Source organism: Leuresthes tenuis, unplaced genomic scaffold (genome assembly GCF_036924035.1).
Source record: "Leuresthes tenuis unplaced genomic scaffold, fLeuTen1.0.hap1 SCAF_14, whole genome shotgun sequence".
Lineage (NCBI taxonomy): Eukaryota > Metazoa > Chordata > Actinopteri > Atheriniformes > Atherinopsidae > Leuresthes > Leuresthes tenuis.
The window spans coordinates 31,936,266-31,961,550 of record NW_027325368.1 but is presented as its reverse complement, the minus strand read 5'-3'; the positions used below and the strand labels follow the sequence as shown (position 1 = coordinate 31,961,550).

Here is a 25,285-nt window from a genome sequence, read left to right as displayed (position 1 = left end):
GCCAATGAAGAGAAGCTAAAACTGGAGTAACATGATTTCTGCTGTTAGATCTGATCAGAACTCTGGCATTTTGGATCAGCTGGAGGCTTTTCAGAGAATATGTGGGACAGCCCAATATTAAAGAATTACAGTAGTCCAATCTTGAAGTAACAAATGCATGGGCTAGTTTCTCCGCATCACCCTGAGACAGGATGTTCAGCTGATTTCAATGGAAATTTATGCCATATGCTGTCTAATAATGTTACCTAATGAAAGCATGTATAAAGTAAAAAGAATCGGACCAAGCACAGAACCCACAGGTATTGAAGATAAACAAAGGCAGGTAAATTTAGGAGGGTCTAAGGTGAAGAGAGTGGCAATTCAGTTTGTTCAAGAGGGGGAGAAAGTTAATAATAAGGAGGCAAGGCAGCTTAGAGGATGCTTGTGATTGGGAAATGCAGGTAGATTTAGGAGGAAAGCTTGTTGTTCCCCAAGAAATAGTCTCTACAAAACTAAGGCCTGATATAGTCTTGTGGAGTAGAATGAGAGTCTATTTCATAGAGCAGACTGTTCCTTGGGAGGAATTAATAGCAGAAGCATATGAAAGGAAAAAGCTTAGGTCTGTATAGTTAGGGGCAGAAGCAGAGTAGCAAGGATGGAAAGTTAGGATCTGTCCAGTGGAAGTAGGATGTAGAGGATTTGTTGCAAAGTCTGTTGTCTCATTGTTGAGGGAGTTGGGTGTAAGTGGACTGAGTGTGAGGAAATTAGTGATGGAAGTGTCAGATGAGGCAGTAAAGTCTAGTCTAGGATTTGGATTAGAAGAAGCAATAGTAGCTGGGGGCCCAGCAGGGGGAGCACTTAGAGTAAACAGACTCTTGGAAGAACAATGAAGAAATCCAGGGTATTTAAGGAGGATGTGGCCCATGTGAGCCTTTTGAAACCAGGCAGCCATTTTAGGTGAGTTGGCCTGTATGGCCTTATTTTTGATGGCATTTTTAATGATTGTAGGACTGTTTAGGTGAGTTTGTCTGCTTAATCTGCTAGTATGTCTGGTCCTGCCTCCACCTCTCGCACCATCTATACTTTCATTACCCCCTAAGCAGGGTTTGAATCCCATTCCTACTTTTCTTTACCTCTTCTATTTCTACACCCTACCCGAACCAGGGTTTGTATCCCCATCCTGCTATGACTGGTGTGCAGTTGGTGGGAGGCTGGGGTAGCTTGTGGTTGTGGGAAAAAGAAAAGAAGATGGTTGTTGTGCTGTGAGGAGCAGTGATGGCTGGGAATAGGGGAGTGACTCTGGGACGCCAGTGACCACTGTCTAGCCTCCTGGGGGTGTCGTGGGCCCAACCAGATGAAACACTGATGAAAGGAGGTTACCATCTGATGACCCCAATGACATGTTGGTCAGCACTGCTCACTGGTCTATATAGGGATTATTGGGAATTATTCACTGAGTCTGGTCCATTTTTTCTTGTGTACCTTGAAACACATGGTATTGAAGATGTATGGCAGTCTCGTAACCCTATCACTCACAGTTGCTCTTTTTTCCACCCCGGCATGCATGCATCCATCCATCCATCCGTCCGTCCGTCCGTCCGTTTATCCGAGGTTGGGTCACGGAGGCAACTGGTCCAGGACAGAAGCCCAGATATCCCTCTCCACAGCGACACACTCAAGCTCCTCCTGCGGGATCCCTTAGCATTCTCAGGCCAGAAGGGACATATAAAATATAATCCCTTCAGCAAGTCCTGGATCTGCCCTGGAGTCCCCCAGTAGGACCTGCTGGACCACAAGGCATCCTAGCCAGATGCCCAAACCACCTCACCTGGCTCCTTTCGATGCAGAGGACCAGCGGATCTACCTTGAGTTCCCTCTGAATGGCTGAGCTCCTCACCCTATCTCTATGGTTGAGCTCAGCCACACTCCGAAGGAAACCCATTTCAGCTGCTTGTATCCACGATCTTGTTCTTTCGGTTACTATCCAGATTTCATGACTGTAGGTGAAGGTTGGAACAAAGATGGACAGATAAATCGTAAAGCTTTGCCTTCCGGCTCAGCTCCTACTTTACCACGATGGACTGGAGCAGCGCCCTCATTATCACTGACAAAGCCACGATCTGTCAGTCAATCTCTTGCTCTAACCTGACATCACTCATGATCAGGATATCCAGATACTTAAACTTCTCCGCCTGAGGCAACGAGTCATCCTCAACCCGGAGAAAGCATGCCACCTTTTTCCAGTTGAGAAACATGGCTTCAGATTTGCAAGAGCTGGTCCTCATCCCGGCCGCTTCACACTCAGCTATGAACCACTCCAGTGTGTGCTAAAGGTCTTGGCTTGAAGAAGCCAACAGAACCACATCAGCCACAAAAAGCAGAGATGCGATCCTGAAGTTCCCAAACCAGAAGCCATCCTCTCCACAACTACACCTTGAGATCCTGTCCATGAAAATCACAAACAGGATCGCTGACAAGCAGCAGTTCTGGCATGCACTGTAAACAAAAATTCGACTTAGGGCCAAGCATTCGGACACAGCTCTGGCTTTCGTTATACAGGGACCTGATGAGTACCCCATACTCCCACAGCACCCTGCAAACAATCCCTCAGTGAAAATGGTCGTAAGCCTTTTCCAAGTCTACAAAACACATGTAGACTGGATTATCAATCTCCCATGATCCCCTCTGGGGAGGCAGAGTAGTGTGATCCCCCTGTAGTTGAAACACACTCTCCAGTCCCTTTCTTAAAAATGGGAACCACCACCTCCGCCTTCCACTCCATTGACATTGACGTTGACCCAAACCTCTGTGCAACATTGAAGAGGCATGTCAGCCAAGACGATCCCGCTTTGCCACCAGGAAGTTTTTTGAGGACAAGCGTTCCTCTAAGTTCTCAGACTCTGCTTCCTCAATGGAGGACATGCCAGCCGCATTGAAGCAATCCTCAAAGTGCTCCTTCCACCGTACGACAATATCCTCAGTTCGAGTCAGCAGTTCTCCTCCCAGGTCAAGCATAACCTGGGAAGGTCCCTGCTTTCCACATTTTTCACACTTTTCGTTGGTTTCCCGTGCGCCAAAACTCACCAATTTTGCCAGGTGTGTCAGGCATGGTGGCCTTTATGTTTTAGTGGAGTTTCTTCAAAATTACTCTGTAGTGCCCCCTAGAAATTTACTAGATACCCCTGCCATTGGGGTTAGTTTTGCGTTGGTGGATGAAATTTGGTACATGCCTTCGTCATGCCCGGGCACACAAAAAATCCTCTTGACGTCATGGTGCAAGGTCCACAAGAAGTCGGCCATTTTGAATGGAAAATGTTTCCACACCTCGCACATGATCGAACTCCTCTTACAAATTTAATGCTAACGGCTTCAAACTTGGGTTACTCAGGGTTACTCTTCTGCCATGGGGGATTAAAATTTGTGATCAACTTTTCCAAAGTCTGAAGGGTGTCTTCGAGGAGTCTCTACTGCTCGCAACAAAACACAAAGTCACTTATAACTTGTGCATACATTGTCCGATCTTCACCAAACTTCATAGGCTTGCCCGGGACTCTGCCCTGACCGCGTACATATGCGCATACTGACACTTACCTATAGCGCCACCCACCTGCTTGAAACTACACTTTGTTTCCACACCTCGCATATGATCGAAGTCCTCCTACAGATGTTTCGGTAACGGTTTCATACTTGGTCAGATTACTCTTCAACCATGGGGGATTCAAAATTGTGCATCTTTTCCAAAGTCTGAAGGTTGTGGCATGGCAGTGAATGTTGTGCAATGGTGTTTGTGGGTTGAAAGCCATATCATCATTGCAAGGTCATGAAACTTGGCACACACGTCCACACTTGATGGACAGCTATGCTGTGAGTTGCACGTTGCCCGGCATCCAGCGCCTTCCCTGAGGTGCACATACTCGAGCCCAATCATCGCTGCTTGCAGCTTTAATTATTGTTAGACTTGAGAGCTGCTTTTAGTTTCAGATTCAGATTCAACTTTATTTGTGTTCCCGTAGGGAAATTAGTGTTGCAGCAAGTAAAAAAGAAAAGACATATGATTAAAAGTCTAAGAGGGAGGGATAGAGTGTGCTGAAATAACATCAGTAGCAGCCCATACAAAGCAGTTCATAAGAAGATCTCTCATCATTTTTGCAAAGGATTTCATGACAAGGGAAGTCAGTGCCACAGGTCTAAAATCATTAAAAGCTTTAGGGTGGTTGGTCTTAGCCACAAGTATCACTATGGACTGCTTCCAGCACCTTGGCCCCTTCTGTTGGTTAAATGACAGCTGGAAGAAATAACAAAAAAAATGAGAGCTAACTGCACGGTGGTGTGGTGGTTAGCACCGTCACCTCACAGCAAGAGGGTTCCAGGTTTGATCCCTGCCTAGGGCCTTTCTGTGTGGAGTTTGCATGTTCTCCCCGTGTATGCGTGGGTTCTCTCCGGGTACTCCGGCTTCCTCCCACCATCCAAAAACATGCATGTCAGGTTAATTGGTGACTCTAAATTGTCCTTAGGAGTGAGTGTGAGCATGCATGTTTGTTTGTCTCTATGTGGCCCTGTGATGGACTGGCGACCTGTCCAGGGTGTACCCCGGCTTTCGCCCGATGACTGCTGGGATAGGCTCCAGCCCACCCGCTACCCGATTGACGGTATAGAAGATGGATGGATGGATGAGAGCGAACTGTTCTGCACAGGAGGAGAGCAGTTGACCACTTATATTATCAGGACCTGGGCTTTTTCCAACTTTAGAGTATTTAAAAGATTTGGAACATCAAAAGGAGTATGACCAGAACAGAAAAGTTTGTTCTTCACATTTAAAATCTCATTGCTAAAATCAAGGCAGTCAAACCTAAGGTAAAACTTGTGTGCCAATTGGTTACTAGAATTAAAACCAGGAAGAGCCACCTTTTTGTTGCGCTTGATCTCTGAACCAACAATTGTTTTTAAACCGTTCCAAACAGGGCCCAATCTGTTGTTGGCAAGTTCTCCTTCCAGCTTCTTCTTGTAATATAATTTTGCCCTCTTTATTTCATACTTAATCTCACTTTTAAGCAGGTTCTCCTCCATAAGGTCATCCTCTCAGAATGCCTCTCTCTTTTTGTTTAACAAGTTTTTCAAAGAGTTTGACACCTAGGGTTTGCTATTAGGAAATATTTTTATGGACTTTTTTGGAATCACACAGTCTTCACAAAAAGTCACATAGCTGCTAACAACGTCAGTCAACTCATCAATATCGCTGCATGATTCCTTGAACATGGCCCAATCAGTTTTATCAAAGAAACCCTTTAAGATCAGTTTGAAATCATCAGTCCAGTTGGGGATCTGTTTGGTGATGATTTTACCTCTCCTGAGGGCCGAGCGATAAGCTGGCATAAACTGCAGTTATAATCAACCCCACCCAATGGAGGAAGGGGGAGGGACTTAGATGCTCATTTGACAGAACCACAACACGGGTCCAGAATCTTGTTATGCCTGGTGGGGCAGGTGACTTATTGTTATTAAAAAAAAAAAAAAAAAAAAAAAGTTGAGTTCTTTTTAAAGAGCAGTGGTTGAAAGACAGGAGCAGCGGGAGATAGAGACTGCAACTTCTGGTCACCTTAAGTATAGACACTGAGGCTTCCTCCTTGTTGGCTCTCGGGTGGATATACACAACAGGGACGAATATCTGGTGGGGACGCAGGGACACGGACAGCAATTCAATGTATTTAGTGCACAGTTTTTCTCTGATAGTGACCGTTTTGCACCAATTCTCATTAATATACAGGCACACGCCCCCGCCCTGTGATTTGCCAGTGAGGCTGGCATCCCAGTCCAGGCAGACCGGTGCACCAAATCCATCAATGGATATTTCAGCATTTGAGACTCTATGCAAAAGCCTAGTTTCAGTAAACGCCAGTATACATGCTCACTGAAATTTGCTTATTTTGAGGAGGCTACGAAATAGTTTTTCTGTTGAGATCATGAAGCTAAAAGCAACTGCAGTCATATTGTCAGTAGAAATTGAGTTTCTCTCAGAACCTTTTGAAAACTTTTTTCATGTTAAAAGTTTTATCTGACATATTGTCATACCTACAGTATGAAGTACATTGTTTTAGGTAACTGGTGTAGATCATCTTTTTGTCTCATTTGAAGTGATCGCTTTTCCTACCTGTTGTCTTTTCCTCTCATATTCCTGCTTTATCTTAACCCTTCCTGTTCTTTCAGGTTTCAAATTGCTTTTGGAGGTGTTCAGTGTAATCCATGGTCCTCAAGAGGAATGTGTGCGGGCTCTGAAGAATGGTCACTTGCTCGGAATTTCTCCAGGAGGAGTGCGGGAAGCTCTTTTTAGTGACGAGACCTACCCTCTTCTGTGGGGCAAACGTAGAGGCTTCGCACAGGTTGCCATTGACTCTCAAGTGGTGCGTTGTTTCAGTTAATATATATATATATATATATATATATATATCTATATTTATCTTGCTCTGTCTCTCATTTCTTTCAGCCAGTAATTCCCATGTTTACTCAGAATGTTCGGGAAGGCTTCAGATCTCTGGGAACACTCAGTAAGTGTAGAAGATTGGATAACATACATATGTATTTTAGTCACTTAAATACATCATCTTAAAAATGAAGGCTGCACTCTGATGCTAATGCATTCAAGATATTTGAGTTATGACATCATAGGAACTTTAAAAAAAAATTCAAAATTAAATGTTCCTTAAATTAAATTTTAATTTAGTTAAATTAAGTTAAATTTTGTTTAAAGTTTCCTATCTCAGACAAAGAAACATCCACTGATATGTCAAAGATCAATATGTCAGGGCCTCAGGACACAGATGCAGGGTCAGTTCAAAAGCAAAGAGGTTTTTTTTTTGTAAACACAGCACAGCAAGGCAGGATGAGGATCTCCTCACAGAGCAAAAGAACAGGCTGTGAAGATCCTAAGCGCTCTCTTCAGTAACTATGGCTGAGGATGAGTGCAGCTATGAAAGTTAAACAAGTTCTCGCCAGGAGGAAAACAGAAAAGCTAAGGACAATAGCAAACATAAACTCACGCTCTCCTGATGAGGCGGATTTAAACAAAAGACAGAGGCACTATGAAACTAAAACTATAATCTTAAAGCACTCCTTTAACGGAGACGTGACAGATCTTACAAGAAAACGAAAACACTCCACTAGAGGAGAAACTATGAAACATTATTTTAACCGAACGTAGAGCTCCGCTAATCGGAGATGACTATGAAACGTTACAAATCAATAACTCTCCAGAGACGGAGGAACAAAGCAAAGCTATGAAACTTACCGTTGTTTAATAAATACATAAACTAGGAATATGGATAAATTGAATATAAAAAATTAAAATAAATAAAATAAATACGCTCTGCAGGAGAGTCGCTCGACTGCAGGCTCGAGGCAAGACTATGACTGTGATTCAGGAGATGGCTGGTAATGGACAGAGACAACATACTGGCACAAGACAAGGGAAACGCAGACTATTTGAACACATGAGGGACCAAGGGGAACAGGTGAAAACACTTGGGAATCAGGGAAGACAATCAGACGCTTGACACGGGAGGAAGGGCAAGATACCTGAAACGAGAGGAGAAGGTCAGTGATTCTTCAAAATAAAACAGGACGAGACAAGACATGAAACAGAACGTAAATGGTGACACAACACAACATATCTCAAAAGCACCGATTTTTAAAAAAAAAAAAAAAAAAAAAAAAAAATTGCCATAAATGCAGAGTTATAAGAGTTATACAAAGCCCACACGATATGTACAGCTTTCACTTTACTAAGTATAAAAATAGCCACCAACAAGGTAAGGTTTAAATAAAGCATGGCAACAAGAAGAGCTGACTCATACCAACTTGAGTGTCACATTGCTCGCATTGCAAATATTACACCTGCATCTTATTAGTAATGGCATTATTTGTGTTACTAAGATAATTTAGATCTTGTCTGATAACATCAAATGAAGTAAGAAATACCACATCAGTACAGTGAAATTTTCAAAGGTGATACATCAAAGGACATCAGGACAACACTTTCTTTACAGAAATTCAGTATGCAAAGTCACCATAAAAATAATGGCGAATAAAAGTCCTGCATTTTGCCCCTTTGGAGCCAGTGTATCAATGTGAACTCCTTAAAGAGTAACATATGGTAAAGGTCTTTGTACAACCTAAACAAGGTTAAAAAACACTATGTGAGAGTAGACCATTTACCACATTTGTTGAGATTGGCTGTCTTTCATCTCTACATGCATTTTCTACTGCTTATCTGAGGCGGCTTATCTAATCAGATGCCCAAACCACCTCTGGTAACTCCTTTGGATGTGGAGGAGAAGTGGCTCTTGTCCAAGCTCCATCCAAGTGCTCGAGATCCTCACCCTTTCTTTAAGGCTGAGCCCAGTCAGCCTCAGAGGAAAAGTAATTTCAGCCACTTGTATCTACGATCTCATTCTTTTAGTCACTCCCCAAATCTTGAAGGTGAGGGTTGGAATGAAGATGGACCATATATGGATATATATATATACACTATATATGTATGTATGTATCTAGGAGGAGTATTTACATTGTTTTACAGAATGGTTTTGATACCGTGGATTTATTTATTAAAAAAAAAAAACCTTCTCTTTATCAAAAGGTTTTTGGAAAATATTGTTCAAATGTCTTCTCATACTGTACTTTGAAATAGTTAAATCTCCTTATCTATAAGATGGCCTACTTATGTATGTATTTATATCGGACATCTCTACATTTTCCCTTTCTGTAAAAAAATTAATTAAATTAACTACTATTAGCATAAATGTGAGCATGAAGTGTGTTTTGAAGCATTTAAACGTGTGCAGCCTTTGTTTTTAACACTCGTGGAACACACTTAGAAGACACAGTCACTCAGCACAGGCCATTCCATACACACTATATTTTAAATAATTTCTACACTCACTGCACTGTTAACATATTCAATGAAATTTTAAAAAGAAATCCACCTAACGAAGACAAATTCAGTTGTGTTCATTTTGAAGTTGGATTGAGTCAGAATGAAAAGTGAGTATTCATAGGAGTGGATATACATATTACTCCATGCTTAAGTGTGGATCGCAGATGTTCTTATAATAGTTTTTAGACTGTGGTAGAGTCTTCTGACAAAAAGGGACTTTTATACATACAGTCAGTATAGGCATAGTTTGTGTTGGTTTGTCTCATTGAATTGAAATGATCACCATCCCTATAGTGACTTTTCTATTGAACTGTGCTAATTCCAGTTAGTGTATATCTGATTATGACTTACATAGTTGTCATTGAGTTTTCAATTGAACTTTTTTTGGTAATTCTCATCTTTTTTTGTCTCTTTTTGTCCAGGATTGTTCCGCTGGCTGTATGAAAGGTTTCGTCTTCCTTTTGCTCCTGTTTATGGTGGATTTCCTGTGAAATTTCGTACCTTCCTTGGTGATCCCATTCCATATGACCCTGACTTAAATGCTGCAGAACTAGCAGAGAGAGTGAGTTTGCGTTGACCTTTCATTCTTTCTTTTTCTTTCTTAGGGACAAAGATCAAACACGAGACAATGATCAAACATCTGCCGAAAGCAAAATTCATATAATCAAAATTATTTAATCGAAATCTAATCATGACTTGTAATTTGAATATGAAGTAATGATTTTTGTGTGTTTCATCCTGCAATAACTATTGCAGCTATTATCTTACATAGGTGTGGTTTTTTATGTAATTGGTCTCTTTTCTGTGTGATTCGTCGGTACATTCACTCATCAGAATGAAATATCTCTGCTTAACCACATTATCGTGGTCACAAATGTTTCTGAGACGTATGCTTTTCCCCCCTGACAGAATCCTCAGTTGTGTTCCTCTCTCCTGGCTGGCGTTACACCAGTTAAATGTTAAGTAAAATAACCAAGTCAGGGCCAGGAAAGGACTCTGCAGTCCTATATAAACATATTTATCAAAAAGCTCCTTAAAAAAACATTTGGAATCATAAAAGGAGAGTTTCTTCAAAGTATTTGAGAAAAGGTAGTTGGAGGTGATCAGGCTACCAATAGTAGTATAGCTTATTCCACACAGAGAAAAATCACAATCTTCTTTGGAGAGAGACTGAACACGGTGCTCTCAAGCTCCCCTTTCTATAAAATTCAACTAGGATGAGCTTATTGTGGGCTTTACCTGTTTTGTTTTTTTTCAGAAAACACCCTGGTTCTCTCTGGAAATATTGCAATAACTGTTTAGCTGTCTTGTCATACAGTATCAGGCCTATGATGTAGCCTATTTTTATTGTCTTTATTACTTAATCAAACAGAAAGAGAAAGTGCAGTAGAGGGGGTAGGGAAGTTCAGGGTAAGTACTAGGGTAGGAGATGCTTTCAGAAGAGCTGGGTCTTCAAGAGTTTCTTGAAGATAGACAGGGACACCGCTGTTCTTGTAGCACTTGGTAGGTCTTTCCACCACCATGGGAACGATACATGAAGAGTCTGGATTGTCTTTAGCGTGGTATAGGCACTGCCAGACGACAATCATTTTACGACCGGAGTGACTTTACCAGAGCATTCAAGTAGAGGCACTTTGTAGGCTAACATCAGTGACTTGAATTTGATGTGGGTGGCAAAGGTGAAGCTCAACGAACAGATTTTCTCACATATAAATGGTTTTGTGTGTGCGTTTATATGTCTGTGTCCTATAGATATTACCTGCATGAGTGTTCGGGTGTCAAATGTGGGTTGTCCGTTCTCAAAGTAGATGAGATGGCAGTTTGCATCTTTATGGACTTAGGTTTATGCTGGTAACTCCACTGGATCTCATCTGTCCTGGCATGATGTAGCAAAGGGGTCCTGGGCATTGATTCATCTGTTGCGATCTGTCTGGCCCTCAAATCATCAAATCAAATTAAATTTTATTTATATGGCACCTTTCATACTTTAAAAGAAACACAAATACCAACCCACCCACCCACCCCCATAAATACCCAGAGAGACATGGAGACAAACACACACACACATGCACACACACAGACAGAGACATGGCCGGGCACCCAGACCTAAGGCAAGGAAAAAGCCACCTCAAACCACTGGTCCTGTTGGTCCTGGTCCTCCATCCGCATGCATTAGTTAGACAATAGGTGGATACCACTTGTGCATGGCTGGTTGTACCCTACATGGAGGACCCATCACTGATGGGGGAATGGCAGGAACTGAAAGTCTACTCTTGGGGGTCCGCTCAGCTCTTGACTGTAGGATGCGTAGGCTCTGCTCCAGTGTCCCTTAACTATGAGGACCATAAATTCAACAGTCTAGGTCTCCATAAAACCAAGAGTTTTCTGCTACAACTGTCAATCAACAAGACACAAAAACTAAAACTGAGCCTCTGTCAGGTGGCCACCTTCATGGCTGTGGCACTCGTAGTAGCTTGTGCAGATTTTCCCTTTTTTTTTCTTTTCTTGAATACATTTTTCTTTCTTTTTTCTTTTGTTTTAAGGCACTAAGACCAAATGCTTTGATCAGACCCATCTTGGGATTTGCATGATTCAAGCAGAGCACAGTAATAATCAATTAAACATCCTGTAATCAACAATGCAAAGGTGACATCAACAAAGGCCAGTAAAGAGTGAAAGGCAGCTTAAGATATGAATCCATAAACATTGTCATCTGTATCAGCATAGACATAATAATTTGAGGACATGGGAGTACCCTTACTTAATGTGTAATCATAACTTCCACCTCATTACATTCCTTCGGGGAAATCTGGCCTGTCACCATTTTGTGTGATTAGCTAACCCTAATTTGGACCATACTAGATATTCAACAGGAAACCACAGTGGTAATCAGCAAGAACATAGCAACTAACATCCCACTTATTTTCTTTCAGGTTTGTTAAATCAGTCCCATATTCTCTGTGCTCTGGTGTTTTAATTCAAGTTATTTAAATGTTAATCTCCTATTTCTTTTTTAGCTATGATAAATCTATTCTTTACGGTAATCAAGCATGCAGCTGCTCTATGAATAAATGTCTTATAAAGCAACACTAGAAAAGTCAGTGAACCTTAAACTGTGTACTTGTAACCCACTTTAACATACCCCAACCTTTTTATACTCATTTCTGGGATACTGCACCTCACAACTTTGCTTTGCTACCAAACAAACACTGTTTTCCTTTATGGTACCACGTGATGCACGAGCAACTAAATAACAACACACTTTTTCCACAATGAGCAATATGAAAAAATAACAAGAGACACTGTCGCATCATTGGATTTTACTGCTGCAGAATGCTCCTAGTAAAAAAAAAAAGGAAGATGAATGCAGAGTTAGCTTGATTTTACTTTTTAGTTAGTTTGATTTTCTTGGCTCTGTCAGTGAAGTTGATCATTACTTTTTCTAATCTGTTTATACAGTAAATCAGAGGACATTGAAGCTGTGGTTGATTCCTGTAACAAAACTAACTAAACATCCATCCATCCATTTTCTATACCCACGTAATCCAATTCAGGGTTGCAGTGGGCTGAAGCCTATCCCAGCTGTCTTTGGGCGACAGGCAGGGTACACCCTGGACAGGTCGCCAGTCCATCATCAGGCCAAATTAAACATGTTTATGTATTTGAGACATTTACTTTAGTGAGTATAGACTAATTGGAAATACACAAGCTTGCAACAGCATCAGGTTAATCTGTGTTATGCTATATATCAAAGGTTGAAATGAAAGTGATAGCCTTATCATTATAATCTCTGCCTCACAGATGAAGCTTCAGTTAGTCACTTCAGTTCAGTGTCACACCAACAGAAATGAGTTTTTCTCAAGTTTGATAAAGTTTTTTCCAAAGTCAACATCAAAGTCTCAGAAATTTGCAGCCTTTGTAAATGTCTGCTATCTTGTGATACATGGTGTCACACCGTAATGAAGTGCGGGCCCCGGTGCGGTCACAGAGTCAGGAGAACAAGAACTCTTAGTTCAAACAAAAGTTTATTGGTTAACAGAAAATCTCACACAGAGGAAAAACCTGGCCTGGTGAGCAGGGAAGTCGGCCTGCAGAACCGGAACAAAAAACCAAGGTAATCCAAGAACTGAAAATAATCCACAAAACACCAAGGGTCAGGATCCAGGTAGTGAACCAAACAGGCATAACAAATACATTAACACACGAGCAAAGAAAGGCGGAGAAGACCAGGTATTTAAACTAACGGGGCAATCAAGGGAAGATGGAACACAGGTGAGTTACGAACCAGGTGTGACAGTACCCCCCCTCCGACGACCGCCTTTAGGCGGCCCACCAGGCTTGTTAGGGTGGGTTCTGTAGAAGTCTGTGATGAGGGCATGGTCCAGAATAAACCGACGTGGAACCCAAGAACGCTCCTCCGGCCCATAACCCTCCCAGTCAACCAAATACTGGAAACCCCTGCCACAACGTCTGACATTCAGAATCCAATCAACTGAGAAAGCAGGATGGCCATCCACGACCAGGGGGGAGGAGGAGGTTCAGCTGGAGGACCAAGTGCACAAGAGGTGACTGGCTTTAAGAGGGACACATGAAACGTGGGGTGTACGTTAAGGGAGTCTGGGAGCTTAAGGCGCACAGCCGAGGGATTAATGATTCTGACCACTGGAAAAGGACCAATGAAACGAGGGGCCAGCTTACGGGAATCTACCTGCAAAGGCAGGTCCCTGGTGGATAACCACACCATCTGCCCAGGCTGATAATTAGGAGCGGGCGAACGCCGACGGTCCGCCAACAGTCGGTTCCGGGCAGCGGACCTAACTAAAGCAGCCCGAGCCTCCAGCCACACTCTGCGAACTCGTCGCAAGTGTTCCTGAACAGAAGGGACGGACACATCATGGGAAGGGAACAAAGGGGGTTGAAAACCATACATTACCATGAATGGCGACATACCAGTAGCAGATGTGGAGAGACTGTTGTGAGCATACTCCACCCACGGTAGCTGAACACTCCAGGAGGATGGGTTACGTGCACACACACATCTTAAAGTGGCCTCCAGGTCCTGGTTGGCCCGTTCTGTCTGGCCGTTCGACTGAGGATGGTACCCAGACGATAGACTAACCCTCGCCCCCAATGCGCCACAGAACGCTCGCCAAACCTGGGAAGAAAACTGGGGTCCCCGATCAGAAACGATGTCCATGGGGATACCATGGAGACGAAAAACATGATGAACCAAGAGCTCAGCAGTCTCCAGAGCAGAAGGGAGCTTCGACAGTGGTACAAAATGCACAGCCTTAGAAAAACGATCGACAATAAGGATGACAGAGTTACCTGCAGAAGGAGGCAGACTAGAGACAAAATCCACCGCGATGTGAGACCACGGCCTTGAGGGAATGGGGAGAGGGTTCAGCAAGCCAGCGGGCCGTTGGTGCGAGGCCTTCCCTCGGGCACAGACGGAGCACGCTGCCACAAACTGATTGGTGTCACGGACCAGCGTGGGCCACCAGAACCGCTGTCGAATAAGCTCAAGTGTGCGTGCCGCCCCAGGATGGCAGGCCAATCTAGAGGAGTGCCCCCACTGCAGCACCTGAGACCTAACGTCCTCTGGAACGAACAAAGAGTTAGGTGGTCCGATCTCTGGACGGGGACAACGGGAAAGGGCCCTCTTAACCTGCTGCTCAACCTCCCAATGGGCCGCTCCCACAAAACAGCTTGGAGGGAGCACAGGCTCAGAAGGATCAGTCAATGGTTGTCTCTCTGTCTGACGGGAAAGGGCATCAGGCTTTAAATTACGGGAACCAGGTCTATAAAATTAAATCTGCCTAAAAAAAGTGCCCATCTGGCCTGTCGAGAATTGAGACGTTTGGCTTGCTGAAGGTAGGCCAAGTTCTTATGGTCCGTCCAAACCACAAATGGAATTTCTGCTCCCTCCAGCCAGTGTCTCCACTCCTCTAATGCCAGAACGACTGCTAAAAGCTCCCGGTTACCCACGTCATAGTTGCGCTCAGCCGGAGAAAGCCAGCGAGAAAAATAAGCACACGGATGCAACTTCTGTTGTGAGACCTGCGAAAGCACGGCTCCCACACCACTGTCAGAGGCATCCACCTCCACTACGAACTGCTTAGAGGCATCAGGGTGGATGAGAACAGGCGCAGAGGAAAACAGCTCTTTAAGTCTTGAGAATGCCTGGGCAGCTTCAGAGGTCCAGGTAAAAGGGCTGGAGGTGGAGGTAAGTTGGGTGAGTGGTGCAGCCACCTTACTAAAATTCCTAATAAAGCGCCCGTAAAAATTAGCAAAACCAAGGAAATGCTGAAGTTGCTTGCGGTTCTCAGGTGCTGCCCACTCAACCACCGCCCTTACCTTGGCTGGATCAGAGCGAATCTGAACTCTTTCAATGACAAAGCCCAAAAAAGAGACTGACTGGACATGAAACTCGCATTTCTCAGCCTTGACAAATAATCTGTTCTCAAGCAATCTTTGGAGAACTAATCTGACGTGCTTGCTATGTTCCTCCAGTGTGCTAGAAAAAACTAAAATGTCGTCCAGATAAACAAAAACAAAACGGTTGAAGAGGAATCGGATTTGCGTGTTAGTTTTGCTCTGTGTTACACCTGATGGAGGGAAAGAAGAGAAAGGAGGGGCCGAAAAAGCCAGAATGAAGCAGAAGCGGATGCTGGAGGAGAGTGCATCAAAATAGTAAAAAATTACGGAATTTAGGGAACGACGAGTGAAAGTTGTGGGTCCTGGCCATGGTCCTGTCGGCCTTGGGGTGCGGTTGCTCCCTCTGTGTTGTGTGTGTGTGGTGTTCATGGGGCTTCTGTTCATGTGTTGTGCTGTTGTTTGTTTCTTCAGTTCTGCTATATTATGATGTTCTGCTGAAATTTCTTTCTGGATAACGTGAGAAGTTATTCAATAAAAACATTGTAATGTATAGAACTGAATGTGCGTTTTACATCAGTTTACCATCAAAATATTTAAATATATATCAGATATAAGGATTTATCCGAAAGGTCTCACTATCTGAATAAGCCTTATTTAACCTTGTTTTAGGGCACCACCTTCAATCGAAGGAAAAAGACAGAATCTTACCATTCTGGTATGTTAAATTAATAATCAATTATTAATTAATAACTAATACATTCCAGTCTCATATAGTCGCTACTCGTGAATTCTCGTTTTGTTGGACTCACACATACATAAAGAACACATACACAAAAATCAGTTGATTTTTTATATATATATATATATATATATGAACCATTTATTACAATGATATGACCAAAGACATGAACCTTAAGACAACAGGAGAAATGCTTTGAATATGGATGATTATATAAGAAACACTTAGTGAATTGAAAAGAACTAAGGGGAGGGGATGGATGGAGACAGAAATCATTCAAATAGTCGAGCTTTGTTACTATTTGAATTTAAAGGCTGACAGCTCGGGTTAATTTATCATTTTAACAGTGAATTCTCTCGACACCCACCGCATACCGTCTGAAATGTAAGAACAGCGCAGATCTTACTTGGTTGACACCTCCGTCCCGTTAAGCCAGCTCAACACCAGGTGATTGGCAGCGGGTCCGAGTGGGTCCCTCTCAGCTCCACGTCTCACAGCCTTCTTTTGTCGTGGGTGACTTTAGGGACATTCAAGCTGTCTGAGGCAGGTCGCTGCTTCTCCATGCAAAGGGGGCGGGACGGGGTGTAGAGGAATTCACCACAAAGTGACAAAAATTGTGGAAGTGTTGGAATTGGTTTTGGTTGCTTACCAACCGGTTGCTTATGAGGAGGAGTGGAGGGGAAAAAAACGTGCGACATAAACAGGAGACAGGATGATGACGGACGAACGACAAACACAAAAGCGTCTGCCTTTCTGTTCTTTCACCCTGTTCTTTCTTTGTTCGGATCTTGTTCTTCCTTGTCATCACCCCCTCCTGCCATCTTTCTGGTTACTTCATTTCTTAACTCTGCAAAACTATCCTCTTCTGACTTTTCCTCGCGGGTTCCGTATTTTGACTAGCGGAGACGGGGCATGACGTAGGCTTACGCTACTCTTTCAGCCAATGGTATGTCTGAGCCTGTTGTGACGTCTGCCTGGGCGTCTTTTGTAATACGAGCTAATCCCATCTGTAAAAGACTTTGGATTAAACAAAGGAATTTGTTTTCTTCATTCCTCTGTTTCATAAACATTTGTTCAGAGGATTCTAAAAACACCATAACTTGTTAAGATATAAAGGTTAAAGATATAGCATAAACTTAGGATATAAAGACATCAAAAATAACATAACATAGGTAATGATTATGAGTCTCAAAATTCAGATGGATATCTGTAAAGTTATGACGTATGAATAACGAACCAAACAATGTTATTTTCCTGTGTTAACCGTGTCAGAAAAATTCTCTCAAAATCAGGCTCAGAGTCGCTGGATACGATTAACACTAAACATTTATTTCTTGTAAGAAAGAGACAAGTCCGCACAACCTGTCAGGAAGCTGGCTCAGAGTTGTCTGCTAACAAAATGGTACTACTGCTATTTATATTGTTTATGCTTGCTAGCCACACAATGTTATGGAAAAGGGACATTCATTGTTATGGGAAAAGGCATTACTAGCCATTTAATGTTATGGGAAGACGAGTTCAAAACCTCCCCCCTGAGCTGTCACCTTATCGTGGTGGGGGAGTTTGCGTGCCCCAATGAGTCTGGGAGCTATGTTGCCCGGGGCTTTAAGCCCCTGGTAGGGTCACCCAAGGCAAACAGATCCTAGATGAGGGACCAGACAAAGAACAGCTCAAAAGACTCCTTATGATGAACAAAAAATTTGGACCTCGTGATCCCTTGCCCGGATATGGGACACCGGGGCCTCCCCCCGGAGCGAGGCCCGGGGGTGGGGCCCGGCAGCGGACGCCTGGTGGCCGGGTCTGTGCCCATGGGGCTCGGTCGGGCATAGCCCGAAATGATGACGTGGGTCCCCCTTCCGACGGGCTCACCACCCGTGGGAGGGGCCAAGGGGGTCGGGTGCGATGTGAGCTGGGTAGCAGCCGAAGGCAGAGGCCTTGGCGGTCTGATCCTCGGCTACTGAAACTAGCTCTTGGCACGTGGAATGTCACCTCTCTGTTGGGGAAGGAGCCGGAGCTGGTGCGCGAGGCTGAGCGGTTCCGGCTAGATATAGTCGGACTCACCTCGACGCACGGCTTGGGCTCTGGAACCAGTCCTCTTGAGAGGGGTTGGACTCTCTTCCACTCTGGAGTTGCCCGTGGTGAGAGGCGCAGAGCAGGTGTGGGCATACTTATTGCCCCCCGGCTGTGTGCCAGTACATTGGGGTTTACCCCAGTGAACGAGAGGGTAGCCTCCCTCCGCCTTCGGGTGGGGGGACGAGTCCTGACTGTTGTTTGTGCCTATGCGCCAAACAGCAGTTCAGAGTACCCACCCTTTTTGGAGTCTCTGGGGGAGGCACTGGAGAATGCTCCTACCGGAGACTCCCTCGTTCTGCTGGGGGACTTCAATGCTCACGTGGGCAATGACAGTGAGACCTGGAGGGGTGTGATTGGGAGGAACGGCCCCCCCGATCTGAACCAGAGTGGTGTTATGTTGTTGGACTTCTGTGCTGGTCATGGACTGTCCATAACGAACACCATGTTCAGACATAAGGGTGTCCATATGTGCACTTGGCACCAGGACACCCTTGGCCGCAGTTCGATGATCGACTTTGTGGTTGTATCATCGGACTTGCGGCCGTATGTCCTGGACACTCGGGTGAAGAGAGGGGCGGAGCTGTCAACTGATCACCACCTGGTGGTGAGTTGGCTCCGCTGGTGGGGGAGGATGCCGATCAGACCTGGCAGGCCCAAACGTATTGTGAGGGTCTGCTGGGAGCGTTTGTCAGAATCCCCCGTCAGAAGGAGCTTTAACTCCCACCTCCGGCAGAGCTTCAACCATATCCCGGGGGAGGTGGGGGACATTGAGTCCGAATGGGCAATGTTCCGTGACTCCATTGCCGAGGCAGCTGATCGGAGTTGTGGCCGTAAGGTGGTCGGTGCCTGTCGTGGCGGCAACCCTCGAACCTGCTGGTGGACACCAGTGGTGAGGGAAGCCGTCAAGCTGAAGGAGGAGTCCTATCGGGCCTTTTTGGCCAGTGGGACCCTGGAAGCAGCTGATAGGTACCGACGGGCCAGACGGGCTGCGGCTTCGGCGGTTGCTGAGGCAAAAACTCGGGCCTGGGAGGAGTTCGGTGAGACCATGGAGAACGATTTCCGGACGGCCTCGAAGAGATTCTGGTCCACCATCCGGCGTCTCAGGGGGGGGAAGCGGCTCACAGTCAACACTGTTTACAGTGGGGACGGGGCTTTGCTGACCTCAACTAGGGATGTTGTGAGTCGGTGGGGGGAGTACTTCGAGGAACTCCTCAATCCTACCAACACGTGCTCGGAAGAGGCAGAGTCGGAGAGCTCGGAGACGGGGCCTCCCATTTCTGGGGCTGAGGTTGCCGAGGTGGTCAAAAAGCTCCTCGGTGGCAAGGCCCCGGGGGTGGATGAGGTCCGTCCTGAGTTTCTCAAGGCTCTGGATGTTGTAGGGCTGTCTTGGCTGACACGCCTCTGCAGCATCGCGTGGACATCGGGGACAGTGCCTCTGGACTGGCAGATTGGGGTGGTGGTCCCCCTCTTTAAAAAGGGGGACCGGAGGGTGTGTTCCAACTATAGGGGTATCACACTCCTCAGCCTCCCTGGTAAGGTCTATTCGGGGGTATTGGAGAGGAGGATCCGTCGGATAATCGAGCCTCGGATTCAGGAGATGCAGTGTGGCTTTCGTCCTGGCCGTGGAACAGTGGACCAGCTCTATACCCTCGGCAGGATCCTGGAGGGTGCATGGGAGTTCGCCCAACCAGTCTACATGTGTTTTGTGGACTTGGAGAAAGCGTTCGACCGTGTCCCTCGTGGAGTCCTGTGGGGGGTGCTCCGGGAATATGGAGTGCCGGACCCCTTGATAGGGGCCGTTCGGTCTCTGTATGACCGGTGCCAGAGTTTGGTCCGCATTGCCGGCAGTAAGTCGGATACGTTTCCGGTGAGAGTTGGACTCCGTCAGGGCTGCCCTTTGTCACCGATTCTGTTCCTAACTTTTATGGACAGAATTTCTAGGCGCAGCCAGGGCGTTGAGGGTGTCCGATTTGGCGACCTCAGAATCGGGTCTCTGCTTTTTGCAGATGATGTGGTTCTGTTAGCGTCGTCAGGCCGTGACCTTCAGCTCTCACTGGAGCGATTCGCAGCCGAGTGTGAAGCGGCTGGGATGAGAATCAGCACCTCCAAATCCGAGACTATGGTTCTCAGCCGGAAAAGGGTGGAATGCTCTCTCCGGGTCGGGAATGAGATCCTTCCCCAAGTTGAGGAGTTCAAGTATCTCGGGGTCTTGTTCACGAGTGAGGGACGAATGGAGCGGGAGATTGACGGGCGGATCGGTGCGGCTTCTGCAGTGTTGCGGGCTCTGCACCGACCCGTCGTTGTGAAGAGGGAGCTGAGCCAGAAGGCGAAGCTCTCTACTTACTGGTCAATCTACGTTCCCATCCTCACCTATGGTCACGAGTTGTGGGTAGTAACCGAAAGAACAAGATCGCGAATACAAGCGGCCGAAATGGGTTTCCTCCGCAGGGTGTCTGGGCTCTCCCTTAGAGATAGGGTGAGAAGCTCAGTCATCCGGGAGGGGCTCGGAGTAGAACCGCTGCTCCTCCGCATTGAGAGGAGTCAGATGAGGTGGCTCGGGCATCTGGTTAGGATGCCCCCTGGGCGCCTCCCTGGGGAGGTGTTCCGGGCACGTCCCACTGGGAGGAGACCCCGGGGGAGACCCAGGACACGTTGGAGAGACTATGTCTCTCGGCTGGCCTGGGAACGCCTCGGGGTCCCCCCGGAAGAGCTGGAGGAAGTGGCCGGGGACAGAGACGTCTGGGTTTCTCTGCTCAAGCTGCTGCCCCCGCGACCCGACCCCCGGATAAGCGGCAGATGATGGATGGATGGATGGAGTTCAAAACACTTTTGCTTGCTACATAGTATTATGAGAACCAAAAGACAGGAGGAGGCCTCCCCACATCACAGAAACTCTTATTCTTGCAGCTTTTCTCATAGTATAACTATATAATTTTATCATTTTTCTAACAACATGGAATACAGTAAGAAACAACAGGAAGCATTGGTTAACAGTTGCATTATTTCATATAAATGTCACATGTCATATAAAAGTTGTAGACTTCATTTTGGGTTTAACTATTCAGTACTACGGACCACTCGGGGACCGATTACTCATTTTCCAAAATAAAGATTTCTTCGTTATTCTTCCACGTACGGTCATGAAAAAGGTATTAAAATGCAGCTTGTGATATCACTGAGAACATGAAAGAACTTGTACAAAGATATAGAGCACATTTAATACAGTTTCAAGATTCAGCTAAAAAGTGATTCTGGGTGAGATCCTTTTGAAAGGTCCATGCAGCGACTGTCTCTGGCTTGAATCAGAGTCAGGGCGAATGTCACCATTGTTTACTTTGTCCAGATAAGGTCGAAAGTGTCCTGTTCTGGTTTTCCACAATACTCTCCTGAGAGGATCCGTTTCCACACTGACCATCCCCACAAAAGAATGTTGCAGTCATTTAAAGTCTTAAGTTTGTATTAAATTCCACACTTGAGTTTGCTGCAGGAGTGTCTTGGGACCTGTTGTACATCTTGCGTTTATAGTAAAGAAAAATGAACAGCACACTCGAGGCAGAGGCTTGATGAAAATAAAAGAAGTCTTAACTTTAAGTTAGCTGTCATACTTTTTAGGGCCCGAGCTGTGAAACAGCAGTTGTTTATGAAACCATGCCAGTTTTGCCAGGGGCACCAGTCGTGGGGGGAAACTGCACAATTATAACTAAACAATTATATAATTATCACTTATGACTTCTCTATACATTGCCGGGGACTCTGCCCTGACTGCGTACATATATGCATAGTGACACTCATCTATAGCGCCACCTGCTGGTGGCTGGAAACGTCCCTCTGTTTCCACACCTCGCATACGATCGAAGTCCTCTTACAGATTTAATGTTAACGGCTTTAAACTTGGTCAGATTACTCTTCTGCCATGGGGGATTAAAAGTTACGAGAATGTTTTCCAAAGTCTAAACGGTGTGGGCGTGGCCAGGCGGTGAAGATCGTTGATGGTGTTTGTGGATTGAAAGCCATGTTGTCATGGCAAGGTCATGAAACTTGGCACTCACGTCCACACTGACGACCTTGTACGTATGTGAAGAATATCGTGTGTTGCTGGAGCAAAATGGCTCTTTAGCTCCCCCTATGAATTTTCAAAAGCCAAACCATCATTTACACCTAAACAAGTCTACTGTGGGCTAAAGAGAAGCAGTCGTGGACTGTGGATGGTTGGATGAAAGTGACTATCAGTGATGATTCATCAATCTGCTTTGGACAAGGAGATGATGCTGGAACTGCAGGACCACTGAAACAATAAAAAGATGACTGCTTTAATAAAAGAAGCACATTTCATCACCATCATTAATGATATGGGGTTGATGTCAGGTAAAGAACCAGCGGAGATAACAGCTATTACCTCTACAGGAAATGCAGAGGAGGACTCATTTAGGACACTCTTCTCATTACAGTTCTAAAAAGGTGGTTTGATATTAAGGTAATTTACATTTTGCTATAGAACAAAAAACTACTTTTCTTCATGTAAGACATATCAACCGGCATGGCTGGCAAACAGCATATGTAGATCTACTGCATTCTACACTGTACCACCTTTACTCTGTTAAATGTTTTCCATTTTCTAGCCTGCTGACAGCTTTGAAGGCCTTTATTTCTCCAAGCTGTGCAGCTCATGGCTGAAAAAGTTAGTAAATTAGATCTCCCTAACTCTCTCAGTAAATGTTTTTTGTACTTAACTGTTTCATAGCATAGCCTGCATTATTCCGTGTTCTCACACATGAACCATCTGTTGTCTGGAGTCACGAGGCGACCTTCAGCTGGTAACACCATTCACACTGCTGGTTTAATTGAGCTGAACCTTTGAATAGTTAACCCAATTGCTGAAAATATTACTTCATAGCCTGATTTCTGACTTTCTTTAAAACAAGGTGAAGGCTCGTGAGCATGGCATGTATTTAATACAAGGTTTAATTGGATGTCCCGTGGTCATTTTCAAAATAGTCTTTTGACTATTTAGCAATTTGGCACTATAGTAAGCTATTAGTTGTCTACAGGTGCTATTGGCATAATTTGATGTCTCTGCAATATACAGTTGAAATGGTTTAGAATAGTGGCTGCTTTGTAGTCCCAATTTTGGCTCTTTTACTGTGCCATAGCTCAGACATAATTCTTGGCCATTTTTTATAATGCTTTTCTTTTTGTTTCTGTTCTGTTTTCTGCAATTTGAAAGCACTTGAGGCATATTATGTTTAACAAACTTTACTCCGTTACAGCATTTGTTCAGTGTAACATCACCTCTTGTCTCTAACTGACTGTTTTGCTCTTGCTCTTGCTTGTTTTCTCCCACTTGTCTGGTCCGAACAGGGATAGGGATGTTTTTTTTAAAAGTCCAATGTCTAGAAATCCAGCAGATCAGCAGTTTTAGAAACACTCACGTCAGTCTGTGTGCAGCTATCATTCATTAGAAATGCATTTTTTGATTTCAGCATCAGCTAAAGATCCAGTCTGAAAGCTCTGATATGTGTCTGCAGGATTTTACGTTTAATGCCAGGTGTACAGGTTACATACTTTTATTTTGTAGAGAAAATCACTACCAAAAGTGATTGCAAGTCATTTTACATGGAGCACAACCAAACATCCCAATAACCTGTTCTGTGAGTGCAAGTCACCTATCTCAAGAACTACTGTAATGTAGACCCCGAAGTGCCTTGATGTGACATTTGTTGTGATTGGCGCTATATAAATAAACTGAATTGAATAATGCAAGTTTCTGAGTTGTTATACATGTTTGCATTTATGTAAATCGTTCCGTAAAGCATCAGTCTTTTATAATGTACAAAATGCTGCCTTGTTAATTCTGTTTTTTATTTTGCAGGTGCAGCAGGCAGTCCAGTCTCTGATTGACAAGCACCAGAAGATACCAGGGAGTATCCTGAGAGCCTTGTTGGAGAGATTCCACACCAAACACAAAGACCATTAACATCGGCAGTACAGAAAACAAATGTCCATTTTGTGACCAAGTCAGCATGTTAAATTGGCCCAGATGACACCAGTATGTAAAGGATTGGTGGCCTAACATGCTGAAGTGCTTGCACAGTCAGTCTTTTTTCACTACCCCCAAACACCACTGGCTCCAACTAAAGTTCCCTCTAAATGTATTGTTTTGTACTGCTCATCTGATATGTAATTTTGTGTATGTTCACTCCCTTTTTCATCCACTCTGACTTTATGAAGTGATTTTGGACTTAACAGTTATTATACCTCAAAGAGGATGGAAAGGAAAATACTTTTTTGTACACACTTGCACAAACTATTCTCATGTCATCAGATAAGTTATTGGAGTTATTCTGAAAAAGTGCTTTGTATGCAGTTTATTTATGAAACATAAGATCATGCAAGAGATTCATGTTGGCTAATCAATAAATTTGCTTTATTGTCCAGTTTTTAATTGAAATGATTATGATTATAAGTAACAGCTTTTTTAATTGTAACTTAATCATCTTTATATGTTTCAGTAAATTAGGAGCAAACAGTGTTTGATGTGATTATCTTACAACACATATATGCTGAAAAGAATTCATTATGACAATATTATCAAACATTTGAAAATAATATTGTCAATCAAATTCATCCTCAACTCAGTACGTGTGTTTTTGAGTGTGTGGAGATGGAGAGAGTCTCTCATTGTAAATGCAAAAAAAGTATATAGGAACTTTTTCATTAGAACAATTAATAACTATGAAAAGGCAAATATGACCACATGAAATGCCTCAGTTAACGTTCACTGACACAAAACGACTTTCAATATGTAATGTCTTGTCAAAAAAAAGGGACTCCCTTTCAATTCTAAGGTTTTATGTATTATAAAAGATAATCTGGTCCTTACCAAGTCTTAAAATTAGGGAAATACAACCTTAAATTAGATTTACATTTAAAAAAACAAATTTTAATTCAATTCAATTCAGTTTTATTTATATAGCGCCAATTTACAACAATTGTCATCTCAAGGCACTTAAGTAATATAGTCCAATTCAAGCCAATTGGAATTCAATTCATTGTAATCACAATCCAATTCATTCATATAGAGCCAATTAAAAAAACAAGATCCTAGCTAAGGAAACCAACAGATTGCACCGAAACTTGTCTTCAGTCCAATCTCCCGTCCTGAGCGTGCCTGTGGCGACTGTGGAAAGGAA

At 44.1% G+C, this 25,285-nt stretch overlaps 1 protein-coding gene across 4 annotated transcripts in view; it reads left to right on the top strand.

Annotated features, from left to right (window-relative positions):
* Window positions 1-24,532, top strand: part of tmem68 (transmembrane protein 68) — a 41,419-nt gene extending 16,887 nt beyond the window's left edge. For all 4 annotated transcript variants that reach the window (XM_072363579.1, XM_072363577.1, XM_072363578.1 and 1 more), the window contains 4 exons: window positions 6,184-6,377; window positions 6,461-6,521; window positions 9,328-9,467; window positions 23,965-24,532. In XM_072363579.1, coding sequence (XP_072219680.1) covers window positions 6,184-6,377; window positions 6,461-6,521; window positions 9,328-9,467; window positions 23,965-24,069 — 500 coding nt within the window. In that variant the 3' untranslated portion in view covers window positions 24,070-24,532. The remainder of the gene's footprint in view (window positions 1-6,183; window positions 6,378-6,460; window positions 6,522-9,327; window positions 9,468-23,964) is intronic.
* Window positions 24,533-25,285: the final 753 nt, after the last annotated feature.